This window comes from Vulpes vulpes, chromosome 15 (genome assembly GCF_048418805.1).
Source record: "Vulpes vulpes isolate BD-2025 chromosome 15, VulVul3, whole genome shotgun sequence".
Lineage (NCBI taxonomy): Eukaryota > Metazoa > Chordata > Mammalia > Carnivora > Canidae > Vulpes > Vulpes vulpes.
In genome coordinates this window covers 68233319-68252099 of record NC_132794.1, presented here as the reverse complement: position 1 = coordinate 68252099, position 18781 = coordinate 68233319, and the positions used below count along the sequence as shown (strand labels likewise).

The 18781-nt window shown below is 48.5% G+C and overlaps 1 protein-coding gene across 7 annotated transcripts in view; it reads left to right on the top strand.

Annotated features, from left to right (window-relative positions):
- DAPK2 (death associated protein kinase 2) overlaps positions 1-16818 on the top strand; it is a 126281-nt gene extending 109463 nt beyond the window's left edge. For 4 of the 7 annotated variants that reach the window (XM_026004375.2, XM_072738767.1, XM_072738771.1 and 1 more), the window contains 4 exons: positions 716-761; positions 12923-13012; positions 13105-13188; positions 16194-16818. In XM_026004375.2, the coding sequence (XP_025860160.1) occupies positions 716-761; positions 12923-13012; positions 13105-13188; positions 16194-16274 (301 nt within the window). In that variant the 3' untranslated portion in view covers positions 16275-16818. Of the gene's footprint in view, positions 1-715; positions 762-2229; positions 5713-12922; positions 13013-13104; positions 13189-16193 lie in introns of those variants that run through there. The other 3 variants (XM_072738766.1, XM_072738769.1, XM_072738770.1) reach the window with 1 other exon arrangement.
- Positions 16819-18781: the final 1963 nt, after the last annotated feature.

Genomic DNA, 18781 nt, shown 5'->3' with positions numbered 1-18781 from the left:
CAGAGTTTATCAAACCAATTCAGGTGGGGGGGGTGGGGAGAGGTGGACTCAGAGGTGTCAAGCAAGTGGAAAAATAGGACACATGCTAATCCTACCCCTTCCTCAGGCCCATGGTGAGCCCCATAGCTATAAAGTCAAAGCAGGAGATTTTAAGCAGGGAATTGTAAGGTACTGGGTGCCCAGACTAGATGGGCTAGATGCCCAATGGACTAGATGGAACAGGAATGAGATCCACAGATTCTAGAAGGCCATGTCCTCTTGGTTCCACAGACTTCAGAGAAAGCCAAAGTAGGGTCCTCTAAAGTATAGGGACCTGGCTTCCCCATCTAAGGACAGTGCTAAGTCAGATCTGTACTGGAGCAGGGACAGGCAGAGAAGCAATCTGGGAAGCAAAAGAAAAACACAGACCAAAGGTTTAGTTGTGGAGAGCTAAAGCTCACAAGAGCACTTAGGACTCTCATAGAGTATAGCACAAGGCCCTTCAAGGTTGGTACCAAAGATGAGGGTTTATGTGATGTCACTCTGCCTGGACCACTTTCCCTGGAGTGCAGGCAGTTCAGTCAGTTCCCATCCATCTCTGCATCCCCCATTGTTCTGGTTTGATGGCAGTGGTCAAAGAATGCCAAAATGCAGGTCTGACAAGAGTAAGAATGGGGACTGTTGTTCTCAGCTTCTGTCCTCATGGATCATCACTGTTTTCTGATCCTTGTTGCAGGAAACGGCTCACAATCCAAGAGGCTCTCAGACACCCCTGGATCACGGTAAGGGCATGGTGTTGAGTGCCAGTGAGTAAGCAGATCCTGATCTGTCGCCAGGGCTGAGTGCAGCGGGCAGATGCAGAGGGCCCATGGAGAGGTCTTTGCTAGAAATACCCACTGCTGGGCACAGATGAAAGCCAGGCAGGGATGCCAAGTGCCAAGTGGTCTGGGTTTGTTCAAAGACGTTTATAGGTTTAAGATTATATTTCATGGGTTCAGGTGAATTATGAAATGAAACCCTCACAAACCTCCATTGAAGTCCTTTATCTTTGGGGCCATCTTACAAAGTATACTTTGTCAGAGGACATGTCACTCTCATTCTCAAAGCAGAAATCAACTCCTGAGTTGTAGAGAGAAAGCAATGACAATTAAAAACCTCAACTCTGTAACCAAGGCTCCTTCTTTCTGACTTTTGGGGCTCTGAGAAAGGATGACACTCTGTCCAGTCAGCTAGCTTCCTCAGGTACCTTGAGACCTCAGGGAACAGGGTTTGGAGTTGGAAGCCTCTTTCCTCAGGGCAATGCTGTTCCCTCTGGGGAGGTAGAGGCACAAAGCTGAACTCTCTGCCTAACTTGCTTTGTAATTGGGCTTCCAGCTGCTGCTTTGGGAAGGGTCTTGCTGTCTAGTCACAACTTAGAAGCACTTTGGCCAGGGATGTCTTACTGACTCTTTGGGGCTGGGAGTTCAAGCTTTCAAGCCCCACATAGGGCACAGGGATTACTTGAAGAAAACAAAACAGAACAAAACGCTTTGGTGGGATAGAAACCAGGAGATGGGGATTTTGGCCCTACTTCTGCTGACTAATGAGATGTGCACTCCCCAGGCATCACCAGATTTCCCATGCACCTGGATCATTAAAGGAGAGGGCTGGCTAGGGTGATCTGAGTATGCAGATGAGCAAGGGTAGGGCTTATGAAGTATGGAGTGGAGAGCAAGGAGGGCTGGAATGCTTTGGAAAAGGTCAGGTTCATCTGCTCCTTAAAGGATGGGGAAGGCCAAGGGCTCCCTAGGTTTGGAGCAGGCCCAGATCACAGAGCTAGGGAGGCTCTTGGGCTTACTGTGCTGAGTTGCCGAGACCCAGGATGCCAACTAGCCCTAAAGGAGAGAAGCCCCTCAGCCTCCTTCTGTCAGCCATGGCCTTGCCTGCTCCTGCCTTTGAGTGGATGCCTGCAGAGTCCTGGCTATGGCCTGCTTGCCTGTGTGAGCCCCCTAAATGCTATGCATGTGGAGACCTCTAATGGCCATGGACCCTGCCCCCCTACCCTGAAGTGAGCATGCAGGCAACACCCCTGTACTCTTTGATCTTTTTCATCATCTGTGGAAATGTTCGTCCCATCATGGTCCTCCCCATGGCCTGATGCATGCAGTGAATGCCTAAGAGGCTGCTTATGTGCCTTCTGGCTGCACTTCGAACTGCCCTTTGGATCAGAACTCAGCTTAATCCTGGCTGTTCTATCTAAATACCCACCAGTCCAAAGGAGAAGTCAGAGCCCCAGAACAGCAGAAGACAGAGCCTGCCCAGCTGAAGACCAAGCGCCTGAGAGAATACACCCTCAAATGCCACTCAAGCATGCCCCCCAATAACACCTACGTCAACTTTGAACGTTTTGCCCGTGTAGTAGAGGATGTGGCTCGGGTAGACCAGGGATGCCGTGCCCTGGCAGGGACCCATGACACCATCCAGGATGATGTGGAGACCCTGATCTCCATATACAATGAGAAAGAAGCGTGGTACCGAGAAGAGAATGAGAGCGCCCGGCATGACCTATCTCAGCTCAAGTATGAATTCCGCAAAGTGGAGTCCTTGAAGAAGGTCCTGCGAGAAGATATCCAGGCCACAGGGTCCAGCCTCGGAAGCATGGGCAGGAAATTGGAACATCTGCAGGCACAGTTTGAAGCTTTAAGGCAGGAGCTCTCAGCAGACCTACAGTGGATCCAGGAACTGGTGGGCAGCTTCCAGCAGGAGAGTAGGAACACAGATGGCCTAGGCTCTGTGTTCCACAGGGATGCCAGGGAGTCCCTGGGGGAGCTGCTCGACACATCATCCAGCAAGGAAGTCTTGGCCGGCTTGAAGCTCTGAGTACCAGAATCCAGTCAGTACTGCATCCTGGATGATTTGCAGAAGCATGATTCCAAGTGCCCTGCCTGGGCATCAGCTAGAATTATCCTGCAGAGTCTATATCTGTAGCAGAATCCAGAATCAGGAAGGTGCTAGCTACTTATTCATTCTGCACCTCCTCTCACCAACCTGGTTTTCTGGGAGGGTGACTGGCAGGGTAGCCAGGCTGTTAAAACAATTGCAAATGAATACCCTTCCTCGTACCCTTCTCCAGAGGGAGGATGGCTGGCCTGGGGGAGATGCTCAATAATTGATTCGTGATAATGGGTTTGTTCACATCTCACTTCCCACCTCTATGCCTTATGGGATGCAGATCTTGGGTAATCTTTGAGTTAACTAGGGATGACAATAAGCCAGTATGGTGCTTTCCTGCTACAGAAGGAGGATTTAAAAATGCATGGAGAAAATATTATCTTTCATATGCACTCATGTCTTCCGTCTTTAAAAGAACTCTGTGAGCTGGAAGGTGGGTGGTATTATTATTGTTACTATTATTTCCATGTAACTGTTGAGGAAATTGACGCAGAGCTGAAAAATGACTTACTCAAGTCTTTGGTCGCTGGCTGAAACAGAAAGGCAAGAAGCCCGAGCCTCAGATGAGGTCTATGGGAAGAAATATTGAGACTTTGCTCTAAATATCCACCTTCACGTTAAAGTTCAGCTCCAGAGGTAAAGTTAGCAACTTCACGTAGTTCTGTGTTCTGCCAAGTATTGGTAGAATGCCTCATACCTTTAGACGATTGTCCTGAGAAGTGGATCCTGAGGGGGTGCCGTTCACTGTTCTCTCCAGCCCTGTCTCCATGTGAAGATCAGCCTACAGGCAGGAGGCAAGAGGCAGCATCTCCTCCTTCCCCCCACTTTCTGGCTAAAGGCCCCAACCTTGTGTTAGAAATGAAGACCAAAAGGAACTCGATAAGAAGGTCCCTTTTCTTATGAACCTAGGGCATTGGGCCCTGAAAGTTGAGAAACTACATGAGAGCTTAAAATTGGGAAGCACAGGCTCAGTGGTCCCTTCTTGACACCTCACCTCCCTAAGGACTGCATGAGGTCATGTCCCTGGAGGGGCCAGTCAGCCAGCTCATATGGGCAAAGCGTGGTAGAGTGTGGGCCTGGCACTGTGCTAGAAGCTTGGAGGTGGGGGACCAGATTGTATCATTTCAAAGTGACTTCACAGACTCACAAAACACCCTTGTCAGATAGGCAGGGTGTGTGTTATTCCCAATCTGGAGATGAGGAAATGGAGAGGATGTGATTTGCCCAAAGCCACAGTAGTGGGAAAAGTGGAAGTCTTCTGATGATACGTCTGTTGCTCTTTCTGCTTCCCCTAACTGCCCCCCGGCTCTCTGCCTAGAGGGCAGTGATACTCAGAGTCAGCCATCCATCTATTGACAATTTTTGAGCACCTGCCAACTGCCAGGCGCTCAGGTTGACACTGGGGATACAATGTTGAGTGAAAACAGGCACATTTCCTGCCTTCATGGAGTTCATAGTCAGGTAAAGAATTCCAACATTAGTCAAGAACATTCTATAAGTGTAGAACTGCAGGTGGATCACATGCTAAGAAAGAGAAGTGTGTAGTACTGCACTAGCAGCCATGCGCATTTGATCTAATCAGGGAAGGCCTCCCTGAGGTGGTGATGCTGGAGGTGAGGTCAGCTAAGCAAACCAGGGAGAAAGAAGTGTTCCTGACAGAGTTGTCATGCCAGGGCTCTGTGGTAGATGGGGCATGGAAGCTGAAACTACATGGACGGAAAGAATGCTAGAAGGGAGAGGATAAGGTGTGTGTATGGTGTAGATGTGGCTGGAGAGGAAACATGCCTAGTGGTACTTTGCCATATTAAAGAGCTTTTATCCCAGGAGTCATGGGGAGCCATGATGGGTGCCAAACTGGTTAACGGCCTGAGGCCCTGGGTGGTGTGGGGTGGGGGGATGGCCAGGGAGCAGCACAGATGGCAAATGGTTTAAGACAAGACATGAGATTTTGCCCCCATGCAACCATTTCTTCAGAGTCCTGTCTACCTCTTTTTCCATGATCATGCTAGATCATTCCAAATATTATATATAATATTTGTGACAGAAACTTTTTCCATCAGATGTAAGAAACCATATTTTCATCAAACATAAGATGCATTGTTATTTTATGTACCAAAAATAAGAAAGAAAAAAGCCAAGTGCCATAGGAGACTGCCTTCCCTCCTCCCAAAGCTGGGACACTCTCACTGAGATGGCAAATGAGAAATCAAGCCGTCATGCAAAAGGAGAAAGCAAGGAAACATGAGTGTTTCATCCTTAATGCTAGATGGAGGGCTGAAAACTCATGCAGGGTTGCTTTCTGAATTTGCATAATCAGTGGGATCCAAAAGAACCTCAGGCAGAGAATCTAACATCACACAGTCTGAGGTTGAGTGCCTCCCAATGTCTAATAGAAGCAGTGTGGCCATCTCCTGGAACACCCACCTTCTCTTCAGACTGACAATAATGATATGATGCCATTAATTAGGTAAGTCCTGATTTCAGAGATCCAAAAATGTGCATTTGGAGTCAGTGGAAGATAGCAAAGCCCTGTCTCCTGTGCCCTGCCTGAGAGACTGGGTACAGTGACCTGAGTACAGTCTCTCCAAGAACTTACTTGTCCTGTCATGAGATGTGATGTACTCATCGGCTTAATGGCTTAAGACACTGCTTAAGACACTGCAAGTATCAAAGGTCCCTCTCGCCATGTCAGTAGATCTTTACCTCATTTAGCCAGATTTCCTGAGGAAAGGAAGCCCCCAGTTCAGTGACTCCGGTTAGACTTACTTGTGAAGGTTGAAATAAAATGCATTAAAGGAGTAAGACGTTGATGATGATTTGAATTAAGGAGACTGGGAACAGGGAGGGAAAAGCAGTTAGTTTAGAATTGTAGCATCAGCCACTCACTGTTCGTGTGGGGAGCTACTGAGAGGGGAGCCACCAGACACCCTTGGTTTACAGCATTTGACAGGACAAGACCTGTCTGAAGTCCCCGCACTGGTCATCCCCAGAGTTGGGGTTAGAACCGTAAGTGGTTTTCCTCACAGTCATGGAATCATCCTCTCTGTGTTCATGTCTGGTCATTGGTAACTATTGATTACTGAGATGTTTTATAAGCAGACCCTTTTCTGTACTTAAGAACTTCTGAGCACAAATTGAAATGAACTGACAAATGACCCCCCCCCCCCCCCCCCCGTCTTCAAGGAAATTAGAGGAGACTGTGACCTTCCTCTGTTACCTGGCTGGTCCAACTCCTATCACCCTTTGGCATGAGAACCTGATGCCAAAGGGGAGAGCCCCAGGAGGCCCATGGAATGCCCCACCGGAGGATTTGTCGAATTCCCCGCCATGTGCCCATAGCTGGCATTTTATTTTTTAAAGATTTTATTTATTCATGACAAATGCAGAGAGAGAGAGAGGCAGAGACACAGGCAGAGGGAGAAGCAGGCTCCATGCAGGGAGCCCGACGTGGGACTCAATCCCCGGTCCCCAGGATCACACCCTGGGCTGAAGGCAGAGCCAAACCACTAGGCTGCCCATAGCTGGCATTTTAACAGTGGAGTCCAGGGTGGGGCAGGGCTGACAGTGGCCGGATGGGGTGTTGGGAGGGGACTGTTTCACTGGTACCTAGAAGGAGGAAGGCCTGGTGGGGCGGGGCGGGGGGGGGGCTGCTCTGCCATATTAGCCATAAAGGAAGAGTTTTCATTCACCAGGCAGTGAGAGGTTGGCCTCTGTGCTCTGTGCAAATGCCACCCTGGGCTGTTGGGGAGAGGAGGCTCAGTGTGTCACATCTTCCCAGTTACAGATTCCCCAGGAAGCTGGAGAGTGGGCACCTGGGGAAGGCAGCAGCCTGTCCCCGCTCTGACGCAGATGCACATGGTCCATGATAGCTCAGCTTTGCGTTGGGAAAGGTGGAGCTAGCATGGTAACTGGTGATTCTACGGCAGGCAGGAGGCTGCCAGTGAAGGGGTGGGGCAGAGTGATAATGACAGGAGAAGCCGGTCTCCCCCTCCAGCCCTCTCCCCACACTGCCCACCCTCCACCTCAGGTGACTATGAAGAGGGCGGCTTCCCACCTCACTCTGACACGCAGCACAGTCGGCCCATGTGGGAGGTGGCTGTATGCCCCCGGCTACCAGCCCTCACTGTCAGCCTCTGTAAATGTCTGTGGAACTGAATGGCCTCTTCTCCTTTGTCTGTGAAACTCTTGGCCTGTGGAGAAGATTCTTTGCCCTGTAGAGGAGACCCAGCAACGGGCATATTTTGAGGAGCTGAAGGGACCAGTTCATTTGGACAAACACTGATTGTGCTCTGGCTCTGGAGGGAGGTGACAGAGAAGGACAAGACAATCCTTGAATAAAAGACTCAGTGTCTGGGACAGATGGGGAGCCCCCCCCCCCCAACTGGGAGTTGGGAAAGGCCATGCTGAGTGAAAAAGTAGAGGTACCCAATATTCCAGAAAATGGGAGAGAGATGAATTTGGACTGAGAAAGGGTAAGAGGGGTCGCAGGGGGCAGAAACATTTTCAGGGTGAATCCCGCTTCCAACACCTCCTTCCCAACCTGCAGCCTATGGAGAAGGTGTTGTGTGGAACTTGGAGGAGTGGGGATGAGCCCAGATTGGGGTCAGGACCCTGGACCTGTTGAATGGAGATTAAAGAGGAGATTTAGAGATTTAACAAGGGGGGAGTTTTTGTTTTCAACTTTGTGATATGGGAAATCTTCACACAAGTATCCAAAACGGTAGAGTGAATTCCACATACTATTTCCCAGCTTCAAGAGTGAGCAAGTCATGGCCAGTGCTCTTCCATTCATCTGCACCACTGCTTTTTCTGGAGTATTTTAAAGCAAACTTTAACCTATTTTTATTTATTTATTTATTTATTTATTTATTTATTTATTTATTTATTTTACTTTAACCTATTTAACTCATAAATTCTTCGGCATTAATTACTAAGCACCTTCTCTTTCCTATGACTACTGTCATTATCACACCTGACAAAACCAAGAATAATTCCTTAATATCATGTGGATACATAGTCCATACTCCCCCATCCCCACTTTTCCCCAGGATGTCCTGTGGTTGGTGTGTTCAAATCAGGATCTAAACATTTGGTTGTTTGGCAACCTGGCATTTGGTTGTTAACATCTCTCAGGTCCCCCGTCTCCTGTAACCATACCGGAGGGAGAGCTCTTGAAGCATTTCCTGGGGACCAAAAAATTGCTCAGAAGACTGAAGGTCCTGGGAAGAGGATTAAAAGTGCTGAGAGACCTAGCTCAAAAAAGTGAGACCACAAAAAAAAAAAAAAAAAAGAAAAAGAAAAAGAAAAGAAAAGAAAAAGAAAAAAAAGAAAAAAAAATGAGACCAGGTCAGGCAAGGAAAGGGGCATTCCCACTTCTTTCCATTAGCTTCTAGAAGAATCTATGTACAGGACAACCTGTATGCAGAGACCCAGTCTTGCCACAGCTCTCCCCACCCTTTTTTATTTATTTTATTTATTTTTTTATTTTTATGATAGCCACAGAGAGAGAGAGAGAGAGAGAGAGAGAGAGAGAGGCAGAGACACAGGCAGAGGGAGAAGCAGGCTCCATGCAGGGAGCCCGACGTGGGATTCGATCCCGGGTCTCCAGGATCGCACCCTGGGCCAAAGGCAGGCGCCAAACCGCTGCGCCACCTAGGGATCCCTCCCCACCCTTTTATAAGGAGGGAGACACTCAGGGCCCCATAAGTCTCCTGTGCTCCTTCCCTGGGAAGACTGGAAGATGAGGCCCCAGGGCCCAGGCTCCAGCCAGCAAAACGGAGGATTGGAGATGCCAGCTACAGAGAGACTCAATTAATGGAGATTAGTGGAGTTGGAGACATTCGGACCTAGGCTGGAGAGGGCAGTGGGTACTCAGGTGTCCCTGACTCTCAGTGGAGGATGGGCCTGGAGAAGTGGGACAGATGGAAGTTTGGAAAGTTGCAATCTGTTTGCAGTTTCTGGGGGAGGCCGGGTAGTGAGAGAAAATCAGAGTGCCTCTTCTAGAAAGCCAGAGTTCTCTTTTTGTGCCCAGGGGGCTAGACACTTGCTGTTCTGTCTCCCTGCTCTGTGGACGACGGTGCTGACCTAGCACACCCTGCTGGACTTTTCCAAAGCCATTTGCATCTCCATAAACAAAACTAGACTTCAGCCACAGCCTTCTGTCTTCTTGCCTCCCCTCCTGACATTTTTCCAAGATGCTAAACGTGCTCCTAGGAGCCTTGGTTGTAATTGCGCTTACTCTCTGGCCAAGGGACCATAAGCTAGAAGGTGGGTACTATCTGTTCACAGAGAGGGGAGGGCCAGGAGAAGGCAGGGCACAGCCCCATCCCCCGGACACCCCTATTTAATCAAAAGTCTTGGTGCCACATTCCTTCAGGGAACAGATTTCACTGCAGAATTTATAGGTCTCTGACTTTCAAGAATTGCATGGTAGTGTCGGCATGTGGTGAACCTCTTAGCAACCATTGATTAGGAAAGGCCAGCCTGACAGATTTATGCCTGGGTGGCCTCCTTCTCAGTTTATGCTGAGAGTTCATGCTCTTTCGTGTAGCACATAGACAGAGCCCTAGAAGCAATTGCATCACCTCCCATTAATGGCTTCTGGGAATGGCTCTCCCTCGTATTTTAGCTGGGCTCTCTGCTCCGTGGCTGGTAGTGCTGGACCAGTTGGAAGGTAGGATTCTTACTAATGGGATGCCCCTAATTTCATGTTGACCTTCCAGCCATGGGGTTCAACATCTCTTTTCTGGCAAGAGTGCCAATCAGTAAGTGAATAAAAAGAGGCCCCTTCCCTCCCAAGTCTACTGATCCCACTTCATCAGACTTTTCCAAGTACAGTGCAAACATCTCCTACAAGAGTTAGGCTCAAAAGTGAATGCAGACATTAGTGAAGTTAGAGGTAGAAATATTCTGTGGGCTGGGGAGGCAGGAAATCACCCTGGGAGGTGCAGGGGAGGGAGAGTAACCAAAAAAGCAAATAAATACAGAATAAAATGTCAAGCAGTAACACAAGCACTCCTAAGAGGAAGTAGGGTGCAGGCCCAGTGAATTGTATGGGGCAATTGGGGTGCTATTTTATGTAGAGTCATCAGGGAAAGCCTCCCTGAGGAGGTTACATTTGAGCAAAAACTGAACAAAGTGACGAAGTGACTATATGAAGGAGCAAGGACAAAGACCCTGAGATTTTGGGTTCCTGGGCCAGAAAGCAGACTATGTGATGGGAACCACAGTGACAGGAGAGACGGAGGAAATTGGGTTAGAGAAGGATCCAGATAGTACAGGCCTTGGGGGTCTTGGTGAGCTTGTTGGGTTCCATCAATAGTGCCAGGAAGCTGTTGGAAGGCTGATACCAAGAAAAGTCAAGCTATGCGCTCTTTGTGTCTCCCCTCGGTGAGACCTAGACCCGGGGCTGAGCTTGCAGGTGCAGCAGAGAAGGTAAGAGGCAGTTAAGGAAAGAGCTGGGGGAGCTTAGCCTGATGGTCCCCTCAGCAACCTCACCCTCTTCTCTTCCCTTTCTGTTTTACTTCTTCTCCCCTCACTCCCCCTCATTCTTTGGCCCAAAGTTTAGTTTGAGAGGGTGAACAGCCCCTGGCTCTCTCATCCCCCCTCCATGTCAAGGGTGTGCGTACTTTCCAACCTGCTCCCTGCCCCCCCACAGAGCTCTGTTGATTCCCAGGCAGAGCTGCAGGGAGTCACAGTGTCATGGCTGCTGATCCGGGTGCCTGGGCCTCTCACTGGCAGGAGTGAGCAGGTCCTGGGTCCTAGGAATTCATGCCAGGGTGTCTCTTCAGCAACTCAAGGAAACTAACTATGCAACTATTACGCACCCACTGGTGTATGCTCTGAGTAGGGAGGAAGTAGGGCAGAGAACATTGACAAAACCATGAAGAAAATTCCTTCTGTTCCCTCAAGTAGTTTTTCACTAGTGCTAAGGTTGGTGAGAAAAACTGAGAGAGCTCACCTGTGTTTCAGTCATGGCAGGGAGGGAGACATTGCTTTTCAGAAGCTGCCTTGGAGGTCACGCTTGAACCGGGCTTTGAAACACGCAGAGGCCTTCCCAGAGCACGGGGCGTTGGGTGGACATGGAAAGTGTGCCTCCCGCCAGAAGATTTTAAGTCTTGAGCAGTGTGGGCCAGCCCCATGCACTGGTTTCCCTGGTGCCCAGCGCCATGATGAAAAATAGACAAGAAAGGAGGAGTGTGCACCAAGCGTGGATGGGAGACAAGACAAGCACTCAGGAATCCACGAGCTATGTCACTCAGCATTCACTGAGGAGTCACGTGAGGCATTGCTGTGAGGAGGCTGTCGGAGCAGAGAGAAAAATCGAGCTGGATAAAACCATATGGATTCTCCTGGGCCGTTCATTTCCTTGAGATCACAGAGGTCTCTGAGAATGGATGAAATCTATCAACTCTCCTTGGAAGAAATGTGTATCTATACACACCCATTGAATTAAATTTTTTTATCGAGATGTTATTCACATGCCATAAAATTGACCATTTAAAAGAATATAATTCAGTAGTCTTTAGTATCCTCCCAAGGTTGTACAACAATCACCACCATCTAACTCCAGGACATTTTTGTCACTCTAAAAAGAAACCTCCTACCCTCTCAAAGTCATCTTCCACCCTCCCGTCTCTCCAGCCCTGGCAAGTACCAGTCTAATTTCTGTCCCTATCAATTTGCCTGTTCTGGGCATTTTATGTAAATAGAATCATAAAACATGTGGTCTTTTGTGTCTGGCTTCTTTGACTCCATATAATATTTTCAAGGTTCATCCACATCGTAGCACACGTCGGTACAGTGGACCCATGAACAACCTAGGTTTGAACTGCATATGTGGATGTATGTGGATTTTTTTTGATATGTAGAGTATTTTTTTTACAAATACAGCACAGCACTGTAAATGTATTTTCTCATCCTTACAATTTTTGTAACACTTCCTTTTCTCTAGCTTACTTTATTGTAAGAATACAGTATGTAAAACAGTTAACATACAAAATATGTGTCAATCAACTGTGAATATTATCAGTAAGTCTTCTGATCGACAATAGGCTATTAGTAGTTAAGTTTTTGGGGAGTCAAAAGTTTTGGCTGTGTAGGGGTTCAGTGCCCTAACCCCTGCATCGTTCAAGGGTCAATTGTATTATGAATAATATTTCTGAATTATATTCCATTGTATGGAATTCTATTTATTCACTTATCAGGCAATATACTTTTCAGTTGTTTCTACTTTTTGGCTATGAGAATAATGCTGCTTGAGCATTCATAGACAAGTTCATACACCAAAATTTGCCAACCATTTCTGGAGGTTCATTGAACCTCTGAAACCCATCTCTTGATCTAGTAAAACCTGGTTTTACAGAAAGGAAGGAATTCAAGAAGCAATGAACCCATCAAATTATTTACATTAAATATGTCCAGTTTTTTATACATCAACTATACCTTAATAAAGCTATTATCCCCATAACACAGATGAGAAAACCGAGGCTTAGAGAAGCCAGGCCAGGCTTGGTGGAGAAGCGGGGCTTTATGCTGAGCTTTGGCTGCCAGGCTGTGAAAAGCAACTTTACATCCAAATTCCTCTTCACTTCCACTGAATCCCTGATTTCCTTCAATTTACTCTTGAACAGAGTCCTAATGTTCTATTTGCCATCTGTTTTGCTAAGCCCCAGAACCAGCCCAGCACACAGTGGGCATCCTAGACTGCTGTCCCTGACCCTTCCCCAAAGTGAGCCAGGACTGAAGGCCCCACCTCCATTCTTCCCACAATTCTCCAGCCCAGCCAGAGTGTGTCTGGCTGTAGGCACAGGAGCTCAGGGGAACCAGGGGCATCTTCTCAACAGCTGAGACATCGGTAACCACTGCCCTCAACGCGATGTCCCTCTGCGTATGCCCTGCCCTCTGAGGAGGTGCCAGGTTCGGGCTAAGGACGGCATGCGGTGGGGGGCTTGGGGGGGTGGCTGCCGACCCAAGCCCACTGTCAGCCACCACGCTCTGCTTTGTCTCCCAGCCGGTGGACAACCAGCAAGCCCTGGTCCGCAGGGAGTCTGTGGTCAACCTGGAGAATTTCAAGAAGCAGTATGTCCGCAGGCGATGGAAGGTGTGTCGGGGTGGAGGGACGGGGAAGCAGGGGGCCCGTCCAGGGTTGCTGTGCACCTTCTCACCTGGCAGCCCGTTTGCTCTCTCCCCCAGCTCTCCTTCAGCATCGTCTCCTTGTGTAACCACCTCACCCGCTCCCTGATGAAGAAGGTGCACCTGAGGCCAGATGGCGACCTGGTAGGTACATGCAGTGCTCGCTTCCTGGGCGGCATTCTGGGGTGGCCTGGAGCCCGGGGATGGAGGGGAGCAGGTGGGTCCTAACTATTTTCCGCTGTTCTGCTCGTCCTGTTCTCCTCTGTGCTGTGTGATCAGCAGAGGCTGCTTGTTCAGGGGGACACCTGGGGTGGTGCCAGGAGGGGAGCAGTCCAATAGGGCAGCATGGGCTTCTGGAGGATCCTGAATCCATTCCTGGTGGGTCTTCAGAGGGAGCGCTGCTGCCGCTTCACTGCCCCAGTCCCTGAGGACTTGTAGCCTGCCTTGAAGACTCTGAGTAACGAGACCACCACAATCCATCCAAAATGTATTCCTGACAATCCAAAGATCTACTGTAGAATCAGAGCGCAATATTCGTTTTTCAGTTTTTCCATTTGCTTTGCTTTCAATTGCCATCAATAACAATAACAACAACAACAATAATAATACTTAGATGATATTTGACTAGCTTGTTTATGTACATTTATTTTTTAAAGATTTTACTTATTTATTCATGAGAAACACCAAGAGAGGCAGAGATATGGACAGAGGGAGAAGCAGGCTCCCTGCGGAGAGCCTGATGTGGGACTCAATCCTAGGACCCTCGGATCACAAGCTGAGCCAAAGGCAGATGCTCAACAACTGAGCCACCCAGGTGTTCCAAAAGTTTTTTTTTTTTTAAGATTTTATTTATTTATTCATGAGAGACCCAGAGAGAGGCAGAGACAGAGAGGAAGAAGCAGGCTCTATGCAAGGAGCCCAGTGAAAGACTTGATCCCAGGACCACAGGATCACCCCCTGAGCCAAAGGCAGACACTCAACCACTGAGCCATCCAGGTGCCCCATATATACATTTAAAATGAGGAACTCACACTGGTCAAGAGAGTGGACTCTGGAACCAGACTTTCAGAATTCATATCAACCACTTGCTAGTTATGTGACCTTGAGGAAATTACTTAACTTCTCTGTGCCAAAATGCTATCACATATAAAATGGGGTTAACAACAGGTCCTACCTCATAGGGTAGATACGAGGATTAAATGACATATTCTTAGAGCCTGACATTTTAAGTGCTCACTGTGTAATATCAGTTATTATTGTATAAAATCTCCTTGTAGACTTTAAAATGCAGTGCCAGTGCTTCAGAATGCAGTGTTAGTATTTCGGCTCATAGAGGTGCCCCGGATAGATGCTCCCCGCCACTCATCAAATGTGGTGAGGCCCCAGAAGTGTATGGGATGGCAGAGGTAGGGACAGAAGTGGCTCCTGTTCAGGAAGGGCAGCTACCTGAGACGGATGGGATAGTCAACCCAGAACAATCTCAGGACACCCAGTGCTCGGGCTGCATTCCAGGACCTGGCACAGCTCCTCTCTCGCCCCCACATCCTGGGATCCTCTTTCTTCAGCAGAAGTTCTTGTTGATTCTTGCTCTTGTTTTGAGGATTTATGGCTCCAGAGGCCCAAACCAACTGTGTGGCTTTGGCAAAGCCATGTCCCTTCTCTGACTGCTCTCATCTGCTATTCAAAGGGACTGGACTTTCCCTCTGAAAATCCCTGTTAATGACAGGCAGACTTTCCCCCAGCTTACTTTTTCATTGTTTGGCTCTGACTCATGCTAAAAAGTTGCTATTCAGCAGAGCCTGAGTTATTTTTATTGTGATAGCCGGGCTTGGTCCAGGATGTATTTGGCTAAAGTTAATCTTGACCTTGGATTTCCAATAGGCTCAGAACAGGGGAAGGAGAGAGAGAGAGAAGGCTCTGGGAAGGTACATGGCACATAAGTTGCTCTGATAGAATGGAGGCCATGGGGAGACAGGACCAGAGAATAATTAGAAAGAATATAAAATTCTTTCTTAATTTTTGTCCTTGTACAAACATTTAAAATTAGCCCTCTTTTTACTTAAACACTCAGTGCCATCAGCTCAGTGGCTCATTCTACAAGTGGAAAAGGAAAGCTTGGGTCCCAGACATCTATTATATAGTTTTCCTAAAGGGAATTTCCTTTCAATAATAATGATGATATTGTTGTTGTTGTTAATAGTAATAATAGGTCCTTTTGTTCAGGCAGCCTTAAAACTGAACATCCAAAAACAGATTTTTTATAACACACAGGAGTCTTTCTGAATTAGTACCTTTTTAAATAAATTTTAATAGTGTGATTAGACTGATGTGGCTTGAATAAAAAAGGGTGTATGACCTCCCTGACGGCTGCCCTGACCCTGGTTTAGCCATGGAATGCACTTTACTCTTCCTTTTTCATAAAGATGGAGCACAGGAGCCATGTCCCTGGAAAACTGACAAGGCTTGCCGGAGATACAGCCTAAGCTAGTCAGAGCAGACGGCACAGTGGCCGTCAGAGCCTGGGGAGGACCCTGTGGCTCACCCCTGTCTCCCATTCTCTCTCTAGGCTGAGTTCAGGAGACCCGTCAACCCACAGAGCACTTATCTAAGTGGTCTTGGTTATGTGACAGCTACAAAGAACACCACCTGTCATCTTCACTATTACTATAATTTGTTTTCTCCCGGGGCCTGGTTTCTCCTACATGCACTGCCTACTTTCCTTCCTCCTGGGAAGGAGGCCTCAAGGCAGTTGGTCTGGCCCCATTTTGGGTCCCTTCCCACCCCCACCCAATCCACTCCCAGATTCTGGACAGAACAACAACGTTTACCTCAACATCCACCTCCCTGGCTTTTTTTCTGTTGTTTTAAAGATTTTCTTTTTTATTCATGAGTGACACAGAGAGAGAGGCAGAGACACAGGCAGAAGGAGAAGCAGCTCCCTGAGGGGAGCCTGATGCAGGACTCGATCCCAGGACTCCAGGATCATGCCCTGAGCAAAGGCAGACTCTCAACCACTGAGCCACCCAAGCATCTCTCCACTCCCCTGGCTTGCAGGCCCCTGACTCAGGCCAGGCTGCCCAGCACAACCCCATCCCTGGCTACTCATGACCCTCTTGCCCTGGGCCTCTTTTTCCTTTTTTTTTTTCCAGAGGAATTGTGAGAGTGACACAGAGGAGGACATTGCCAAGAGGAAAGCTCTCCACTCCCGGAGGAGGAGCAGTACCTCCTAGTGGGCCTGGATCTCTCTGTGAAGACTCCAGGTCCCCACTCATCACCAGCACCCAGGCATTTCTGCATCCCTGAACACTTTGCAAGACAGATGAGCCTGTAGGATTCAGAAGAATTTACAGAGGAGCAAGGAGCCCCTGGGAGCTCTGGTCATCTCCTATGGAGGAGGCCTCTACCTTCCCAAAGCTCTTATTCTCCATAAAACGGGCTTTCACCTGTCTGCCAACCTCAGAACCTGCAGTGGAGGTGTGGACTTGAGAAAACAATGTAAATGAACATTATCATCATGGGGGAAGGCCAGACTCGGGCAGGTTACCTCACGGGATGAGGGAGTTCAGACCTAGCGTGGTCAAAGACAGAAGCCTCCTATGTGGGAACAAGAAGAATGAATGAAGTGAATCTTAGAATGTGAGGGATCAATTCTGTGACCTCCCAGAACTCACATGCAGTCTGCATGTTGGGCTGACCAACACAGTAGACCTTCTAAAAGCAGCTCACTGTATTGTAACTTTTTTTCATTTTTTATTAAACTTCTGATTTACCTGATGTGTGGCTTCTTTTAGGGCTATCCCCATCTGGTTTTCTTTAGCTCGGGTGCCTATGACTCAGGGGGAGCACCCAGGGTTGGGGTGCTGAGTGGACAGGGCCTCAGAAGGTCACAGTGAACCATCCCCTCTGGACTTTAGGGTACCTGCATTCTACATCCTTCCCTAAAGGTTTTCAGCCCCCTCACATCAGCACAGATGCAGTATTAAATGCCTGTTCCCCCTCCACTACTACTACCATCACCATTGCTAGCAGGGGCTCAGTTGTGTCTCTCAACCCCCAGTATCACAGAATATGACTATATTTGGAGATAGGGTCTTTAAAGAGGTAATTAAATTAAAATGAGGTCATTGGGGGTGGGCCCCAACCCAATGTGCTGGTGTCCTTTCAAGAAGGGGAGATAGGACACTGAAGAAAGACCGTGTGAAGACACAGGGAGAAGGAAACCATCTACAGAGTAAAGAGAGAGGCCTCAGAGAAATCAACCCTGCCAATATCTAGACTGATGGCTTCTAGAGCTGTGAGAAAATAAATTCTTGTTGTTTAAGCCACTCATCTGTGCAGCTTTGTTAGAGTGGCCCTAGAAAATGAATACACCTGCCAACTGTGACCAAGATAGGGGCAGAGGAGTTTTTTTTTTTTTTAAGATTTTATTTATTTATTTGAGAGAAGAGAGAGCACAAGGGGTTCTTGTGACCGGGCTGAGGGAGGGAGGAGAAGCAGACTCCCAGCTGAGCAGGGAGCCTGACATGAGGCTCAATCCCAGGACCCTGGGATCATGACCTGGGCCGAAGGCAGATGCTTAACTGACTAAACCACCCAGGTGCCCAGGGCAGGGGACTTTTGAAAGATGTGGATGGAGAAGGGCAAAGAAGGACCCATAGGGAGGGGCACCTGGGTGGCTGAGTGTCTGCCTTTGGCTCAGGTTGTGATTCCAAGGTTCTGGGATCAAGTCCCACATCACATCAGGCTCCCCACAGGGAGCTTGCTTCTCCCTCTGCCTATGTCTCTGCCTCTCTCTGTGTGTCTCTCATGAATAAATAAAATATTTAAAGAAAGACCCACAAAGAGAAAAGAGAGGAAAAAGAGATGGGTTTCATGGACCCTGGAAGGAATATGGTAAGGGAACCTTAATGATACAGAAATCTGGGCCCTGCTTTCCAGGCCAAAAGAATGATGACACTGACCAGAAACCCAAGAGCAGATCCTTAGAAGCCAGAGATCAGGGTGAGTCATTGAGACTGAGAAAGTACGTGGGAAGAGGTGGGAAGAAAGGGAAAACTTTGGAAGGTGAGTGAGGGAAACGTGAGCCAGAAAGAAGAGAGAGCAAGGAGAATGGGCAGAAAAGAAAGGGCCTGGGGAAGAAGGGAGGTACCCTTTCCTTTTGTCAGCAGCAGGTTTGAAGCACATGGTGCAAGGGAGTGGGCCACACTGCCCTCAGCCAGTGCATGGCTCCAGAGCAAAACGGCCCCACAGGAACGAAAAGGCAACCCAGTTCTAGAAAAGCTCCCAGGCAGAATGGGAGTGGGCCTGTCAGGGTGTTGGGGATGCTCTGTAGCTAACCTGTAGGTCCTGCGTGTCCCCAGCTATTGGGCAGAACCAGCTCCATGCCTCACTGCAGCCTCTGGAGGACAACTGAGGCTGGGAACCAGGTCCAGGGCCTGTGAGGGGCTCTCGGCGGTGGCTGGGCACATCAGTCAGCAGAGAATGTTCTGGAACAGGCTAAGCGGGAGCTCCTTGGAAGTAAAGTATGGTAGAGCGTGGGGGGTCTGCCTTCCTGCTGGGAAGCAGAGCAGTGACTGGTGTTGACAAGCCCAGCCGTGAGTTTCCAATCATGACCATAGAGTTAGCCCTTCGGAATCTGTGCAGCCCAGCCACTGCCCTTCACTGAAGAGGAAACTGAAGCCTGGACAGGAAGTGACCAGTCCTATATCACACAACAGATTTGTGAAAATGTCTGATG